At 44.2% G+C, this 16,618-nt stretch overlaps 1 protein-coding gene across 4 annotated transcripts; it reads left to right on the top strand.

The window, feature by feature from the left end:
• Positions 1 to 316: 316 nt before the first annotated feature.
• upf2 (UPF2 regulator of nonsense mediated mRNA decay) lies at positions 317 to 15,946 on the top strand. Of its 4 annotated transcripts, none has more exons than XM_061668473.1 (21): positions 317 to 380; positions 1,816 to 2,196; positions 2,595 to 3,374; positions 3,642 to 3,802; positions 3,879 to 4,070; positions 4,172 to 4,321; positions 5,158 to 5,261; positions 5,367 to 5,452; positions 5,732 to 5,840; positions 5,934 to 6,047; positions 6,948 to 7,064; positions 7,214 to 7,603; positions 8,638 to 8,913; positions 9,585 to 9,768; positions 10,936 to 11,084; positions 11,167 to 11,271; positions 11,640 to 11,738; positions 11,841 to 12,014; positions 14,259 to 14,400; positions 14,496 to 14,616; positions 14,997 to 15,946. In XM_061668473.1, the coding sequence occupies exons 2-21, from the start codon at positions 1,817 to 1,819 to the stop codon at positions 15,004 to 15,006; spliced, it is 3,843 nt and encodes a 1,280-aa protein (XP_061524457.1). In that variant the 5' UTR covers positions 317 to 380; position 1,816; the 3' UTR covers positions 15,007 to 15,946. The 4 variants fall into 4 exon arrangements, with proteins under 4 accessions (XP_061524457.1, XP_061524455.1, XP_061524456.1 ...); XM_061668471.1 differs by having other exon boundaries at positions 11,838 to 12,014; XM_061668472.1 differs by having other exon boundaries at positions 4,169 to 4,321.
• Positions 15,947 to 16,618: the final 672 nt, after the last annotated feature.

Below are 16,618 nucleotides of genomic sequence, written 5' to 3'. Positions count from 1 at the left end.
TCCATTCATGTTTGATAAATAATTTAAGAGTGCAGGGACTTTCATTCAAAATGAACACTGAGGTGTGGCAAATATCAAGTTTTAAACGGTATTTTTATGGCTTTATAATGTGACAACCTCAGGCGTACCAGAGAACAGCCGCCTTTCCAAATTGTGAAACGTCTTAAATAAATAAAGACAAATAATACACGTAAATAGTCACGAGATATAAACAGCAGTTTAACAAGTTTAAAGTTTCACCCGTGTATTGAACGTGTGACAAAATAGAATCAAACTAAATATTTTAAGTCAGGCGTAATTTTGAGGGCCACGTCGGGGTCCTTGCTGTCACACGGAAATCAAACGTCGGTGACCGATGTTTGTTTTCCTCTCAATTGCAGGTAAACTTCTCATTTTCAACGTCATACACTCACATTTAAGACTTATCATGCCGCAATATGAAGTACTTTGCGTTACTATGTGCATGCACTCTCAAACGAGCACTTTCACCACGTCAAAATGGTTTGTTTACATCTTTGGCTCGGCGTCCATTAGAGTGGCCCAGCTGAAGTGTTAGCAATGCTAAGTTGGTTTTGTGGGGAAGATCTTTACAAACCCCTCAACGTCTGTACAATTCTTCATGTTAGTCTTTTTCTTCTTCTTTTTTTTTTAATCACGTCGTGGTAGGAACGAACTTTGTTTGCCACCCGGCCTGTTTTAATTAAAAAGGAAAAAGCTAATAAAGCTAAGCTAAGTGGCTAACTGCGAATCGTGACGGTGTTGGCATTTTGTTTGCGGTCACTTTATTCATTAGCTTCATATTATTTCATATAATGATGCCGCCACCGCGTTTTAATTTGTCATAGGATTTTTATGATTATCTTTGGGATCGTCAGGTGAGTTCCCTTCCTCATTTGTCTTTTAGTCATTTTAGAGTCGGCTACAGAACGTTAAGTTGTAGGTGGTATGTAACGTTAGTGTGCGCAATAGATGTGATTATGGGTTAACAAAATTTTTAGTGAATGATAATTGATTGTATCATTCACAATGATATACTTCCCACTTTCTACTAGGGCTGCAACTAACGATTATTTAAAAATAATCCTTCAAGCTGTCGATAATGTTTTCGATTAATCAGATTGAAAAAAAAATCCATCCCTTTATATTAAAAAAAATACATTATTTCAAATTGACAGTGCAGAAAATGCACTAACAAATATATTATGATTCAGTTACTAGTTTGGTCCGTAAAATGTCGGAAAATAGGAAAGACTGTTGACCGTTTTCCAAAGTAAAAGCAGATGTTTGCAAATGTCTTTTTTTTTTTATTTTTATTTTAATAGAAAAAACACACACACAAAGATAATCAGTCAGCTTTCATGGAGGACTACAGAAATGGTAGAATATTTACTGTTGAGAGGCAGACATTTTGAGGATTTGGACAATTTCAAGTTCAAAAAGGTCTCGAAACAGTGAATCAATTCTATCAAAATAGTTGCGCTGAATTAATCAACATTAATTGTTGAATTGTTGCACCTGTAGATTGCACTGGTTGTACAAGTCTAATGGTATAATTGGACTACATTTCTTGCTGACCATATACCAACAGCAACATCTCAGCCTTCTGTTTTTCTTGCTTAGATTTAAAATGATTTTCATTCCTCCTCAATGCTGCTCTTTGTTTTGTAGTTTGTTTCTATGTTATTAATACCAAGGGTGTGTGTGAATCTTGCAGCTGTGACAAATTTATTTGCCTCACAGGCTGAGTAACGTATCTATCTATAATTTCCCATAAGAACTGAAGAATAACAACGCTTTCCTCTCTGCTTTTGTCAGAATGCCTGCTGAACGCAAGCACGCAGTAAACATGGACGAGAAAGACATTTGCTCCGCCAGCAGCAAGGACAAGGACAAAGAAAAGGACGCAGAGAGGAAAGCAGCAGCAGCAGCAGCAGCAGCGCGGGACAAAGCCAAAGACGAGGCCAAGATGAGTGGCAAGAAGGACGGCGGCAAAGATGAGAAGAGGAAGCGCCAGGAGGAGGAGAAGAAGAGGAAAGAGGAGAAGGAGCGCAGGAAGAAAGAGGAAGAGAAACAGAAAGCGGAGGAAGAGCAGAAGCAGAAGGAGGAGGAGGTGAAGAGGCAGCAGGAGGAGCAGGAGAGGAAGCTTCAAGAGGAGGAGGCCAAAAGGCAGCGTGAGGAGGAAGCGGCTATCCTGAAGTACTTGTTTCACTTAAAATTCTCCAATTCCTTAGACCTTCGTCCTCTCAATAGGAAATATTCATAATTATATTTATTATAATCGAAAAGCAGACTGATTATCTTTGCGTTTCAAACAAATAAGATATTTGCAAACTTCTTTTACTTTGGAAAACAATTATCCAAATCTTTGCCCATTTTCTGACACGTTACAGACAAAACAGTGATTCAGTTATCATGAGCAATTTGTTTGTGCATTTTCTGCACTGCCAATTTGAAATGATGTCCTGTTTTTGAATAAAGGGATGGACGTTTTTTTTAAATCCAATTCAACGATTAATGGAGAAAATAACTGACAAACGAATCGATTGTCAGTTGTGTCGTCATTTCCCAAACTAAAGATGACCTATTTGTGGTAGGGAACAGGAAGAGGGCCACCAGCTGCACCAGGAGGCGTGGGAGCGCCACCACTGCCGGAAGGAACTACGCGGCAGGAACCAGAACGCCCACGAGGCCCGGCCCGAAGAAGCCTTCTTCACCCGGCTGGACTCCAGTCTCAAGAAGAACACGGCTTTCGTCAAGAAGCTGCGCACGCTCACCGAGCAGCAGCGCGACTCGCTCTCCAACGACTTCGCCTCGCTCAACCTCAGCAAGTACATCGGCGAGGCGGTCAGCTCCGTGGTGGAGGCCAAGCTGAAAATCTCCGACGTGGGCAGCGCCGTGCACCTGTGCTCGCTCTTCCACCAGCGGTACGGCGAGTTCGCCCCGCTGCTCCTGCAAGCCTGGAAGAAGCACTTCGAGGCCCGCAAGGAGGACAAGGTGCCCAACGTCAGCAAGCTGCGCACCGACCTGCGCTTCCTGGCCGAGCTCACCATCGTGGGGTTCTTCACCGACAAAGAGGGCCTGTCGCTCATCTACGAGCAGCTGAAGAACATCATCGGCGCCGACCGCGAGACGCACACGCACGTGTCGGTGGTCATCAGCTTCTGCAAGCACTGCGGGGACGACATCGCCGGCCTGCTGCCGCGCAAGGTCAAGGCGGCCGCCGACAAGTACGGCCTGGCCTTCCCTCCCAGCGAAATCATCAGCGCCGAGAAGCAGCAGCCCTTCCAGAATCTGCTGCGCGAGTACTTCACGTCGCTCGCCAAGCACCTGAAGAAGGACCACAGGGAGCTGCAGAACATTGAAAGGCAGAACAGGTGAGATCACGCAGACGTTTTCCCGGCTCAGATTAAGGCGGCGGTGCGGTTGCTGTTCTAATTTGAGGCGTCCGTCAACTTTTTTATTGATATTATTTATTTGTATTTTTTTTACATGCATTTCATAGAACTTGAAGATTATTATTATTATTTTTTTCAATAGATCAGCATTTGCCTAGTCGCAATTTTAATTAAAATGTTGTTCTTTGGCTGTGGCCAAAGCAACGTTGTCAAGGTCATGGACGTAACGTCTCGTGTGTTCTTTAGGCGCATCTTACATTCCAAAGGGGAGCTGAGCGAGGACCGCCACAAGCAGTACGAGGAGTTTGCCACGTCCTATCAGAAGCTGCTGGCCAACACTCAGTCGCTGGCTGACCTGCTGGATGAAAACATGCCAGAGTTGCCCCAGGACAAGACCGTGCAGGAAGGTGCGCCGTCCTTTCCTCTCCTCAATCGCGCGCGGCCTCAACTCAATCTAACGAGCGGCCACGCTTTCTCCCTCAGAACACGGCCCCGGCATTGATATTTTTACCCCCGGCAAGCCGGGAGAGTACGACCTGGAGGGCGGCATCTGGGAGGACGAAGACGCTCGGAACTTCTACGAGAACCTGGTGGACCTGAAGGCGTTCGTCCCCGCCATCCTCTTCAAGGACAACGAGAAGGGCGGCCAGGGCAAAGACAAGGATGAAGCCAAAGGTGCGTTTTCACACACTGACGACCGGTGTACTTTGACTTCAATCGTTTCAACATTTTTGTTTTCTTTTTTTGCTCCCTCGCTTTGATGCTGTCCGCAGCAGATGGCCGAGAGCCAAGGGAGGCCGCCGGCACCACGGAAGAGCTGGAACTGGAGCTGGAGGCTCTGGACATCGCAGACGAGCCTCTGGAACTGGAGGGAGCCGACGAGGCCGAGAGTGAAGAACTGGCCAAAAAGCTCATGGATGAGCAGGGTGAATGAGACGAAAAACTCCGGTTTCTTTCTCCTACGCACACTTATTGTGTGAATGCCAGAATTGTGAATTCAAATTTCACTGTGTTTCGTCCTTCAACCACTTGCATGTTTCTCAATCAATTCTCACCATTCCAACTTCAACATATTCCAGAAATTAACGACTCCCGGGGTTACTACTATTGTTATTCCAAAAATTCCCACATTTTCATACCAAAATTCCCCCATTCATTCCCAAAGAGAGATTCAACAAGAGTTCTCATCATTCCCATTGCAAATTCAAAATGATCACCTCATTCAGAATCTCTTAAAAATAAAAAAAATAATTCCCACTTTACACAGATTGAGTAAAATTCCAGATTTTTTTTCACGTTAAGATTCCCAATTTAAGACATCATCTTTATTACTCCTCCCTCCAACATGTCACAGTTGATTCAAACCATACCAACTGCCAAATACTCCACATTCCAAAAATTCCACATTTTTAACTGAAATTAAAAAAAATTCCACATTTTTTCATATTGAAATGCCTCCATTAATTCTTACTCTACATTACTCCTTCCGCCAACATTTTCTTTTGCCCGATTCAAACCATTCCAACGACAAAATATTTTCCAAATTTCACATTTTTCCACGTCAAACATCGCATATTTAGATGTATTCTTCCTTATTCCCTCCTCGGTCAACATTTATTGACTGACTCATTCCATATCATTCCACAGGGTTGCATATTATTTCATCCGGCATTTCAGCATTCACACGTAATAGCTCCAGAAATTGCTTCATCCAATTCTTGATGCTATGTTTTTTTGTTGTTGTTTTTTTTTTTTTAAATAGAGCAAGAGGACGAGGAGGCCAACACGGGATCCCACCTGAAGCTGATCGTGGACGCGTTCATCCAGCAGCTCCCAAACTGCGTTAACCGAGACTTCATCGACAAGGTCAGCACAGACGGCGGGTCCATCTGACATAACAAAAACGCGCTCTCCGTACGCACAAATGAGAGCTCGGTGTCAACAGTTTACGCGCTGCATTGACTCCCGCAGGCCGCCATGGACTTCTGCATGAACATGAACACCAAATCCAACAGGAGGAAGCTAGTGCGAGCGCTCTTCACGGTGCCCCGGCAGAGGTGATTTGGGACACACACAAGAAAGTAGCAAAGCAAGGACCACGTGTATGCAAAGCCATTTCAGCATTTATTCCATATCATACTAGTGCGCTGAATTATCCATGTACTAGTAAGACACAAGACACTCGTGCGCCTTAAGTCCTGGTACTATTGTGCAGAAATTTCCTACACTGGTGGAAGGAAGAAGTAAGAAGCATCTCTAGTAAGAGGTCGCGGTTCTATTAGTGGACCACCGGGAGGCGCAGTGGCACAGTGCTAACTTTTGTCCTTTGGTTGCAGGTTGGATCTTCTGCCTTTTTACTCCCGCCTGGTGGCCACCCTTCATCCGTGCATGTCGGACGTGGCCGAGGACCTCTGCTCCATGCTGAAAGGGGACTTCAGGTTTCATGTAAGGCCCCGACACTAGTAACCTTGCCAGAGGTTTACCAGTTTATGTGTGCTTTTCCATATTCTGTTTTGGTTCTTTCTATTCATGCTCCAGATTCGCAAGAAGGACCAGATCAACATCGAGACCAAAAATAAAACCGTCAGGTTTATTGGGGAACTGGCCAAGTTCAAGATGTTCTCCAAGACGGACACGCTTCACTGTCTCAAGGTACGACGCCACGTCTGTTGAGTTGCTCGCCGTTTTTTCCCCAACCATGTCTGTCGTCGTACTAGAGCGGCTCCAACTACCGGAGTGTGTTTGACTTGACAAATAAAGATGATTCTGATTATTGAGTCAGTGCACATATTTTTGCATTTCAAAAATGTCCCGTTACCAGAGGTGGGTAGTAACGCGCTACATTTACTGAGTTACATTTACTCAAGCAACATTTTCCATAAACTGTACTTTTCAGAGTACTTTAAATGCACCATACGTTTTACTTTTACTTGAGTATTTATGTGAAGAATGAGCGATACGTTTACTCCGTTACAATGATCAACATGCCGTTCGCTACTTTTATATATTCTTTCTTGTGTGTGCGCTTCTATTTTTAGACTTCCACCTTCGACTTCCGCATAGCGTGCCCGTTGCGCCAATCAAACGGGATCACTCATGTCATTTGACTGCAATTCACCAACCAGACGACACAAGGCAGTCACATGACCTTGCACGTAGCCTTCGCAAGCCAATCAAAATGACTCATTTTGGGGGAAATAAAAAGCCACGCGTGTGTTTTTCGGGCTCCAAAGCCAACAGCTTTATCATGCAGCTTTTTAATTTTGACTGCCCACACTTGGATATTTCAGCCCACTTCTAACTTGAGAAAACACCTTGCGCATAGTTGCAGATGTTTCTATTGTTGTTTTGGCCGTGGATATGGCAAAATTAGCACGATCCCTATGGTGCCGCGCGCACGCACGTCAGTTCAACAAACCGCTTCTTCACGAAGTCATTGAAGCAAATAAAGGAAATAATGCTTCTGTACAACTGATGATCTCTCACGGCACACTTAATTGCACAGTGCTTGAGAAGCGCTGTCTTAATCTGTGTGTTTGTGTACACCAACAGATGCTGCTGTCCGACTTCACGCATCACCACGTGGAGATGGCGTGCACCCTGCTGGAGACTTGCGGCCGCTTCCTCTTCAGGTCTCCCGATTCTCACCTGCGCACCAGCGTCCTGCTGGTCAGTCACGTCTCTCGTTCTTCTTCTTGCTTTGATTGGATTGAAATCGTTTTGTGTTGCTCTTTGTTTTGTTTTGACTTTGTTTCTGTGTCATTTCTGCGAGTGAATATTGCTTCTGGGACAAGCTGTCTATAAAATGTACCCTCCAGGAGCAAATGATGCGCAAAAAGCAGGCTCAGCACCTGGACGCGCGCTACGTGACCATGGTGGAGAACGCCTACTACTACTGCAACCCCCCGCCCATGGAGAAGACAGTGAAGAAGAAGCGGCCGCCGCTGCAGGAGTACATCCGCAAGCTGCTCTACAAGGACCTGTCCAAGGTCACCACGGAGAAGGTGCTCAGGCAGATGCGCAAGCTGCCCTGGCAGGACCCCGAGGTGAAGAGCTACCTGATCTGCTGCATGGTCAACATCTGGAACGTCAAGTACAACAGCATCCACTGCGTGGCCAACCTGCTGGCCGGCCTGGTGGCCTACCAGGAGGACGTGGGCATCCACGTGGTGGACGGGGTGCTGGAGGACATCCGCCTGGGCATGGAGGTACACTTCGGATTTGGAGCATTTTTGTCTTCCGGGTCATGTGCTGTGCCTTATACGAGTGTGACAGAAAATTAAGGAAATCAAATCCGTTACTAGAGAATGACTAAAACACCACCTTTTGAGGATTGGAGCAGAATAATCTTGGAAATATTGAAAAGGGAAAATGTTTACCTTTTTCTTTAGAAATCCATAAGGATAAATTTGTCCACATCTGAGGAAAGTGTCCAATTTAGAGGCCAAATTTGTGCAGATTTGATTGGACCCCTGTGTAGTTTTGTCACATCCCCCTTTTGGATGAAAATAATGAAAAGTTAATTGTAATCTCTCTTGCTTCAAATAGAAATAAATTTGTGAGGTATGTTGGTGGAAATGTAAAGCTGCAATGATTTTATATATATATATATATATATATATATATATAATGCGGGACATAGAAGAATTTAATATTATCTCTCTCTACTAACAAGTAACATTACATAAAATCTAATTCTAAAGAACAAATTAGCTACGTACACAGAATATTTCGTCTTCTAAAATATTTCTTGGGGGTGCTTATATAGATTTTATTTTATTATTTCTATTTTTTTGTAAAGAAAACAATTCCCCCTAGCGGGTTGGCGTAGATACCAGGGTGAATATTTTAGTTAATTAAAGGATTTTCAAATTGTAGAACTTGTATTTAGGGCTGTGTTTAAAGGGCTGCTTTCTCAGAGTTTTGTCATTTTATTTTTATTTTTATTGAAGGGTAAAAAATCAGTTAAAATCAGAAATCGGTTCTGTAGTTGAACAGACAAATGTGTAAAGAGCAACGTGAATTGAAGTGCATAAAAATGTCAAATTTTTGTCTGGAAATGATCAAGTAAGTCGAGTGAAAACGGACTGCACCACACAACTCTGACCTTTTGTTGATAAAAGCGGGGAAAATAACAAGAACCGGTGAAGAACTATAAAAACTGCAGTTATTGAGCTGTGTTATAAAACAATTGTGTGAAAATGTTCTTCTCTAAGAAAAATAGATAATTTCTCGCCACCAGGTGAACCAGCCCAAGTTCAACCAGCGGCGCATCAGCAGCGCCAAATTCCTGGGCGAGCTGTACAACTACCGCATGGTGGAGTCGGCCGTCATCTTCCGCACGCTCTTCTCCTTCATCTCGTTCGGTGTCAGTCAGGACGGCAGCCCCAGCTCGCTGGACCCCCCCGAGCACCTCTTCCGCATCCGGCTGGTGTGCACGCTGCTCGACACCTGCGGGCAGTACTTCGACCGAGGCTCCAGCAAGAAGAAGCTCGACTGTTTCCTCATCTACTTCCAGGCACGTTGCAGTACAAGTGCAGATACTTGGAGAAATACTGGGAAAAGTACAAGTACTGATTCCTTTTACTTGGGTAAAAGTAAAAAGTACAGTCTCTGAAATGTACTTCAGTACAAGAAGAGTAAAAGTGATTCTTTTACTGTCGATTATATACAATACTCGTTTTGCTCATTTGGAAGAAGTGTTTTTCTCATGAACGGTAGAGGAAACAATTCAATGAAATTCTTACTTGCCATCCTCATGGACGCCAATACGATATAAAAATGGTTATTAAAGAGATAAATAATACTTATTATTAAAGAGATAAATAATAATAAAATCCCAAATTCTATAGAGGCATCACAATGGAAAACTGTCTGGTAAAGTTCCATAGGAATTTACGATGAGGAATTTTGGAAATGTTCCGAATTGAAAACTTTCCATGGGAATTTATGGAGTTGTGAGTAATCTATTGGCAAAATATTTTTGGTTTTGTTGTAAGAAAGCTCTGCTTGCCCACGTGCAAGGGCATTGCCTTAATTGCTCCATTTTCTATTTTACCCACCGCCTCCTCCCCCCCGCACCTCCCAATTCACTCGCATTCTGAAATTCTGATGTTGGATTGCATCACAAAGCAAAACAAAAAAAAACGTTTCCTTGGAAAGTTTCAGACTTTGTGTGTGTCTGTGCAGCGCTACGTCTGGTGGAAGAAGAGCGTGGAGGCCTGGACCAAAGAGCACCCCTTCCCCATCGACATCGACTACATGATCAGCGACACTCTGGAGCTGCTGCGGCCCAAAATGAAGATCAGCTCTTCCCTGGAGGAGGCCACCAGGCAGGTGGTGGACCTGGAGAGGGAGGTGCTCGTCAAACTAGGTGGGGACAACATGACGGGCAACCATGTTACAGTGGAGTGGAAAGGTTTTTACACCCTTTCGAAGTTTTTGTTTTTGTTTTGTTTTGTTTTTTGGGGACATTGGGTCGGTTAGGTTTAGATTTCCCGCCCCCCCCCCTCCTCATAAATACAACTGCATTTGTATTTACTAGGGTTGTTTTTGTGGGATCTAAATTTTTTAAGTGTGTTAAACATGAAAAAAATGAAATCTGGAAGAGGGCAAATACGTAAAAAAAACAAACACTGTACATATTATCTGTGTCACAGCCTGTCTTACAGGTTGCGCGACTCTTTCTTTTTGGCCCCAGTGGCATTCCTGAAGTTATTAAAATATTTTTCAAAGGTGCAGTTCTTCTTAATTGTGTACTGAGATGAATCATAAAGTCATCAGGTGTAATAACAACGGTGAACACGTGGCTCTTTATTCCAAGAATGAATGAACATCTTTTGGAAGTGACTGTTCTCTGTTCACCAATCAGCGCATTGCACTGCGTCCCTCGAAGGGTCGAAAGAGGAAATGTCTGGGGCTGTTTGTGTTGCGTGTCACTCAGCAGAACGCCGGCTTTGTCTGCCAGTTTCTAGGTGTCGACTGAGAAAGACGTCAACTGCCATCTCCACCCTGTGAGAGTATGACGCAAGCAAAAAAAAAATAATTAAAAAAAAAACCGGAATTTCAGTCGAGTGGTTTTGTGGGTCGTTTCTATTACACTATTCACCCTAAAATAGGGATATTGGGCTTTAGGGTGATTTGGGTTTTTTTGTTTCTTTGTTTGGGGTTTTTTTTTTGTTTAGTTTTTAATATGTCGTAAATATGGTAGTCTCCCCCCCCCGGCAGTATTTGGTAACTATCTGCCATTTATCAGACTGATAACTATCAGTCTGAGAGATGAGGAGAATAAGAAATGATGTATTCATAACTTGGGTTGCAAAAGGGGTGAAACATTTTCAGAAAGTTTCCGGTATATTTCCTTTGGAAGTTAAGCCGTGGTATTTTGGAAACATTCCAAATTAGAAACCTATCATGGGAATTAATTAATTTTGATTTCTGTGAAGGAAGTTTCCTGGTGTGGATTGCGCACAAACTTGAAAAGATCCATAGAATTAGAAAATGGATGGCTAAGTTTGTTTTGTATGTCCCCGCTCTTCAGGTCTGGCCATGGAGAGGGGTGGCCGTTCCAGCGCGGTGAGCGAAGGCGAGGGCCTGGACGAGGAGGACGACGACGAAGACGAGGAGGGCGGCGCCGAGACGGAGGAGCAGTCGGGCAACGAGAGCGAAATCAACGAACCCGAGGAGGATGTGAGTCTGCCACCTCCAGCCCACCTCACTCAACCTTCTTTCCAGCATGCTTATCATCTTTTTTTGTTGTTGTTCTCCACAGGAGGCATCTGAGAATGAAGACGAGGAGAGGGATGAAGAGGAGGAGGAGAACACCGACTACCTGACAGACTCCAACAAAGAAAATGAGACGGATGAGGAGAACAATGTGAGAGCTCTCGTAACCTGCTTGTGATTCCACCTGACTTGATTTCTTGAATTCTGTTGTTTCTCTCCTTCTGTCTGGCACTCGGGACTTCTGTCAGTATATGTAACAACGCTTTAACAGACAGTAGTAAGGCGTATTCCTTATACAAGCTTTTATCAACAACTCTTGGCAATAACAGCATATTCCCCAATGCAAGCTTTTATTAACAAAAAACTCTTGGCAATAACAAGCCTCCCGATCTGTACAACCAAGCAGATGTACAAATAATGGGACACAATTTAGGCGATAAATCTTGTCAAAAAACAAATCCTATGCAAACTGGGACATACGAAAACTGAGGTTGCCCTTTCATGTGACCGACTGTGTAGGAGGTGACCATCCGTGGCGGCGGGTTGAAGCACGTGGCGTGTGCCGAGGACGAGGACTTCATCCAGGCGTTGGATAAGATGATGCTGGAGAACCTGCAGGTGCGCCCGCCCCTAGCTCCACCCTCCACGTGCCCATCGGCTTGTCTTAAATTTGAAATCACGGCCCGTGCGATTGATTGATTGATTGATTGATTGCAGCAGCGGAGCGGCGAGACGGTGAAGGTGCACCAGCTGGACGTGGCCATTCCTCTGCAGCTGAAGAGCCAGCTGAGGAAGGGAGGCTCCTCCAGCCAGCCATCCATCAGCGAGGCCGACGCCGACGTCTCGGACACCATGCAGTTCGTCATGCTCACGCGCAAGGGCAACAAGCAGCAGGTGAGAGTCGCCCCTGCCCGCAGAGACGCTGTGGGCTTTATCTGCTTAGATCCCCAGTAGCGCGAACTCATATTTGCCTTCAATTTATTGAACACACTTATAGCAATCCATCAGTCTTGGTAAATGATGACGATGCTGAAGGAACATGCAAATTCTAAAAGGTGGTTTCCTGTCTTCTTCTATAACAGTCCAACATCTGATTTTCTCGATCTTTTGGTTGTACATCAGCAGATTTTAATCTATTTTGATGTGTTATCTATTGTATTGCTTCATTGGGGTTTTATTTTATACAAAGTATCCATTGCCTACACCGTTAGAGAGAGTCCAACATTTGAGTTCCTTTTTTTGACTTGAAGGCTGTTTTGATGATGATATCTGTACTAATGTGAGCACGAGAGCTGGCTGGTCCCATCTTGGGCTTTTGGGAAATAATGACACCTGAAGTGTGTTATGTCAAGTCTACTCACTCATTTTGTTTTGGTTTCCGTCATTGCGCAAGGATCGGATGTTGGAAATGGAAGCAAGGATTTTGGGGGGGACGTTTTGAAGGCATAGAAACAAATGAGAAGCTAGGTTCCATCTTGGGTTAATGGGAGACAATGACACCTAAAATGTGATCATGCTGTCCAGTCTACTCTGTTTTGGTCTATCATCCCAGTAAGATGGTATGGTGCAAATGGAAGCAAGGTATTCCGGGCTTTCATGGCAATCTCTATACATTCTCCCTCCATTTTGATCCAGAACACAAGTGCATGTGCTGAAACAGTTTCGGGCTTCACTGGCGTATTTGCGAGCCTGTCGCCAAATATTTCGCGCGGCGGACTTTGGAGCGGGGAGAAGCAATTGTAGCGATAAATCCATATTTTAAGCAGAACTGCTGATTTTGTCTTTTATATGCAGCTTTCTTTTTTCTTGGAAGTTGTCTGCTCTTCTTCTGTCTGCTCATTTGATGATGATGGATTTTTTAACTCATTTTTGCGAGCTTGTGGTCTTAGTTTTTTTACAACCATATCAGACAAGCGGTTTGGCGTGTGTAGGGAGGTACAAACGTCTTTCAGACTGATGTTCAATTACAATATTTTTTGTTCAATTTCTTCCATGCGGCCCATTACCAAATGGCCCGCAGACGAGAAGAGTAGCAAACACCTGAGCAGAGGATAAATCCCCCCAGTCAAAAACACACACACAGTGATAATATTGACTCTAGAGCAGCGTGTGTGTGTGTGTGTGTGTGTGTGTGTGTGTTTTTGGTAAGCTGGCAAGCTACAGCTGGGGAATGTGTGGTTTGGAGGCCGAGGCTGCCTGTCGTACTGTAGGGTGTGTCCAGCTTTTTAACGTGAAAAATTGCTGGAAAAGTACACAGAACATCCTTGTAGCTGTAAAACACACACGATTCTTTGTGTGGTGTGTGCGCGTGCATGTAGTGTTCTCTGGTCACACCTTCAGCACACATGTTGACATTTGAGTGAGATATGAATTAAGGTTTGTTCCATTACAAACAATATGTACTGTATGTGTGGATCCCACTCCCAAAATGTCATGACAAGAATACCGAGCCATCATTTAAAACGGAGGCTTCTGAAAACTGTCATCCCGGAACCGGAGTTTAGGGGTCCGCAAAATAATTTGCAATAAATCATGTTCTATCGTTTAAAAAAATGGGGACCAGTGCACCAATAGAAGAAGAAGAAAAAACAGTTACTCCTCCCTAATTTAGGTCTGGGCCATTCGAAAGCTCTGATATGATTGTGACGGAACATCACATACTATAAACCTGACTGACACCCCTGCATAAATCAAAATTTGTTTTTCAATTCATGTGTTAAAATATAACTTCTCTCATTCAACTTTGACTTTAAGATCATAATATTACGGCTTTATCTTGAAAAAAATCTGACTTTATTCTTGTAATGATTATGACATTGTATGCCATCATAATTTGGAATTGTTCTTGTAGACAGCAGCTTTTTTTTTTTCCCTTAATAAAACTTTATTCACATTACATTTTTCTTTCTTCAAAAGAAATGGAATTTGCTATTGTAGAATTGTTGTCATTCCTGTGGGGTAGACACGGTCGTTATGTTTAAACGGTTAAAATTCCGATTTCAAACCCCGAAAAAAAAAAAACTGTGACAGGAAGTTGCACACATACAAAGCCAGGCTTTGGCAGAGATAACAATTGCTGCTTTGCAATCTTTTTTTTAAGTCTTAGAAAGAGACAGTGATTGTGTGCGTGTTGTACAGTACAAGATCCTGAACGTGCCGCTGTCGTCCCACCTGGCCGCCAACCACTTCAACCAGCAGCAGGCCGAACAGGAGGAGCGCATGAGGATGAAGAAACTCACCCTGGACATCAACGAGCGCCAGGAGCAGGAAGACTACCAGGGTACGAGGCCGTGAGCCGCGTGCCGCTTCGTTGCGCTCGTCTGACATCGGGGCTGTCCAAACCGCCGTCTCCGCTTGAATGTGCGTGTGTTCCAGAGATGTTGCAGTCCCTGGCCCAGCGTCCGGCGCAGGCCAACACCAACCGCGAGCGGCGGCCCCGCTACCAGCACCCCAAAGGCGCCCCCAACGCCGACCTCATCTTCAAGACCGGAGGAAGGTGAGACGCTCGAAAAGCTTTATTTCACAGGTGCCGGGGCCATTTGTCTCCCACTGCATATTTTTTACTGGCTCGTTGTATTATATAATAATACAATTCAACGTGGCCCATATCAAAAGGTAATAAGAACAAGTTAAAATGTTTAAAGATGGCACACTCATTTATTTTGTTTTCAAAAATAAAAATGTAAAAAAAACAAAATATTGAATGTTACAAAATATCTTAACCAATGAATCAATTTAGAGCTCGAAGTGGAGCCCTTATGTTAATGCTTCCCCTTACTCTGCTTCCAACTTGAGTGGAACATGTCCCAATACTTTGAATGTCGACACTGAACGTGGTCACACGGTCTCACGCTGTCCTCGTCCGTCCGTCTCCAGGAGACGCTGATGAGTCCTCAGCTCAGCGAGCAACAGAGCGAAGGAACGAGCAAGAGGAGGGAGAAGATCGGAGGGTGTGGGGGACGAGACCTCCGAAATACCCACTGATGCCGGGGACAGAGCCAACCCCTGACCTCAACACCTCCCCCACCCGAGGGGGCCGAGGAGGACAGACAGACCAAAGCGGCGGCCAGGGGGTCAGAGGTTTTTCTTTTTGTCTGTTGCCTGAGATGACAAACAAAAAACAAACTACGTACTTAAAGATGACAAAACTCGTGGCGGCTGGCTGACCTCGGCGAGACGGACAGTAAATGCCTCGTCGTCATAGCACACGCAGGGGGGACAAAAGTAAGAAATGTGCAAGCAGAAAAAGTAGATGAAGGGATGTGATTGTTTTTTTTGGGGGGGGGGGGGGGGGGGGGCTCTTGTTGAAGTGAACTTAAGAACACGTGAGCAGGGCGATGGGGGTGGGGCAGCGAGGTAATGGCAATGACCAAGTGCTGTTATCAAAATGTCAAAAATGTACATTACTTACAAGAAGTTGGAGGTATTAGGTGAAATTAATTTGACTTTGTCAACTTTTGAATGTGTAACTGTTCATTGTTTCAGCCACTGAACTTTTAGTGCCATCAGCAGGTAGCAACAGAGAGACTGGATGAGTCACAGAAAGGCATCCAAGTGGACAGACATCCTTGGCAATGTTCATGTACTGAAACTGGAATTGTGTTGAAAAGTTTACCAAAGGTCAACTGAAGTTAACCGGTGAAGGTTGTAGTGAATTTCAGGTTCTCCTGTCATCACAATCTAGTGAGCGTGTAACTATGTTTTCACTTCCAGTAACATCATCCATGCATCCACTTGCATAACGTCAAGCAATGCGTTGTTGTTCTTTCAAGCCAAATTTCATGAGCTTCTCAGTGCTAACCTAAATACACTGTTTATGTGTCCGATTCAAGCGTCAGACTCATTTTATTGACTTTATTTAGCTGTGGTGCAAGTATAAAAAAAAAAAAAAAAAAAAAAAAAAAGCGTCTCTGTCGGTGAGGGAGGGTGCGCCTGTTTGTCCAAAGTCTAATTACAAGGCGGCGAACGCAAGCATTTGCTCATTTCCTGCCTGGTTCTCCTTCAAACGGAAGACAACGCCACTTGTGTGTTTTGTGTCTTAATTTCCAAAAGTCAATTATTTGTTTATTATTGTTAATTTAGTAGGAGCCTGACCAGTGAGTAGTAGTAGTATCATCCAAAAACGAAGGAAAAAAAAAAGAACAAGACTTCCCGTGGCTGTCATGAAGCCATTAGTTCATGAACGTAAACAGAGTGGAGCTTAGTCAAACTATTATCTTCAATCTGATTCAAGTGTTTGCCTTGCAGCCCTCCACCCAGCGCACCGCCCCACCCCACAACTGAAGTCAATACAGTTGGATTCGTTTCGAGTCAAGTCACAAAGCAAACAACCAGTGTAAACTCCTCAAACACAAAAGTCGAATGAATGTGAAACCGTTTGAAATTTATCGGTCAGCAGGGGGTCTCGCCACTTCTTTTCTTAATCAAATTTGCATCGATCAGTTGCTGTTAAACGCCTCTTTCAGAAACTGAGAATATGACATGAAATGGCCCCCTCG

This window comes from Phycodurus eques, chromosome 22 (genome assembly GCF_024500275.1).
Source record: "Phycodurus eques isolate BA_2022a chromosome 22, UOR_Pequ_1.1, whole genome shotgun sequence".
Taxonomy (NCBI): Eukaryota; Metazoa; Chordata; class Actinopteri; order Syngnathiformes; family Syngnathidae; genus Phycodurus; species Phycodurus eques.
This window is presented reverse-complemented; position numbering and strand designations above follow the sequence as displayed.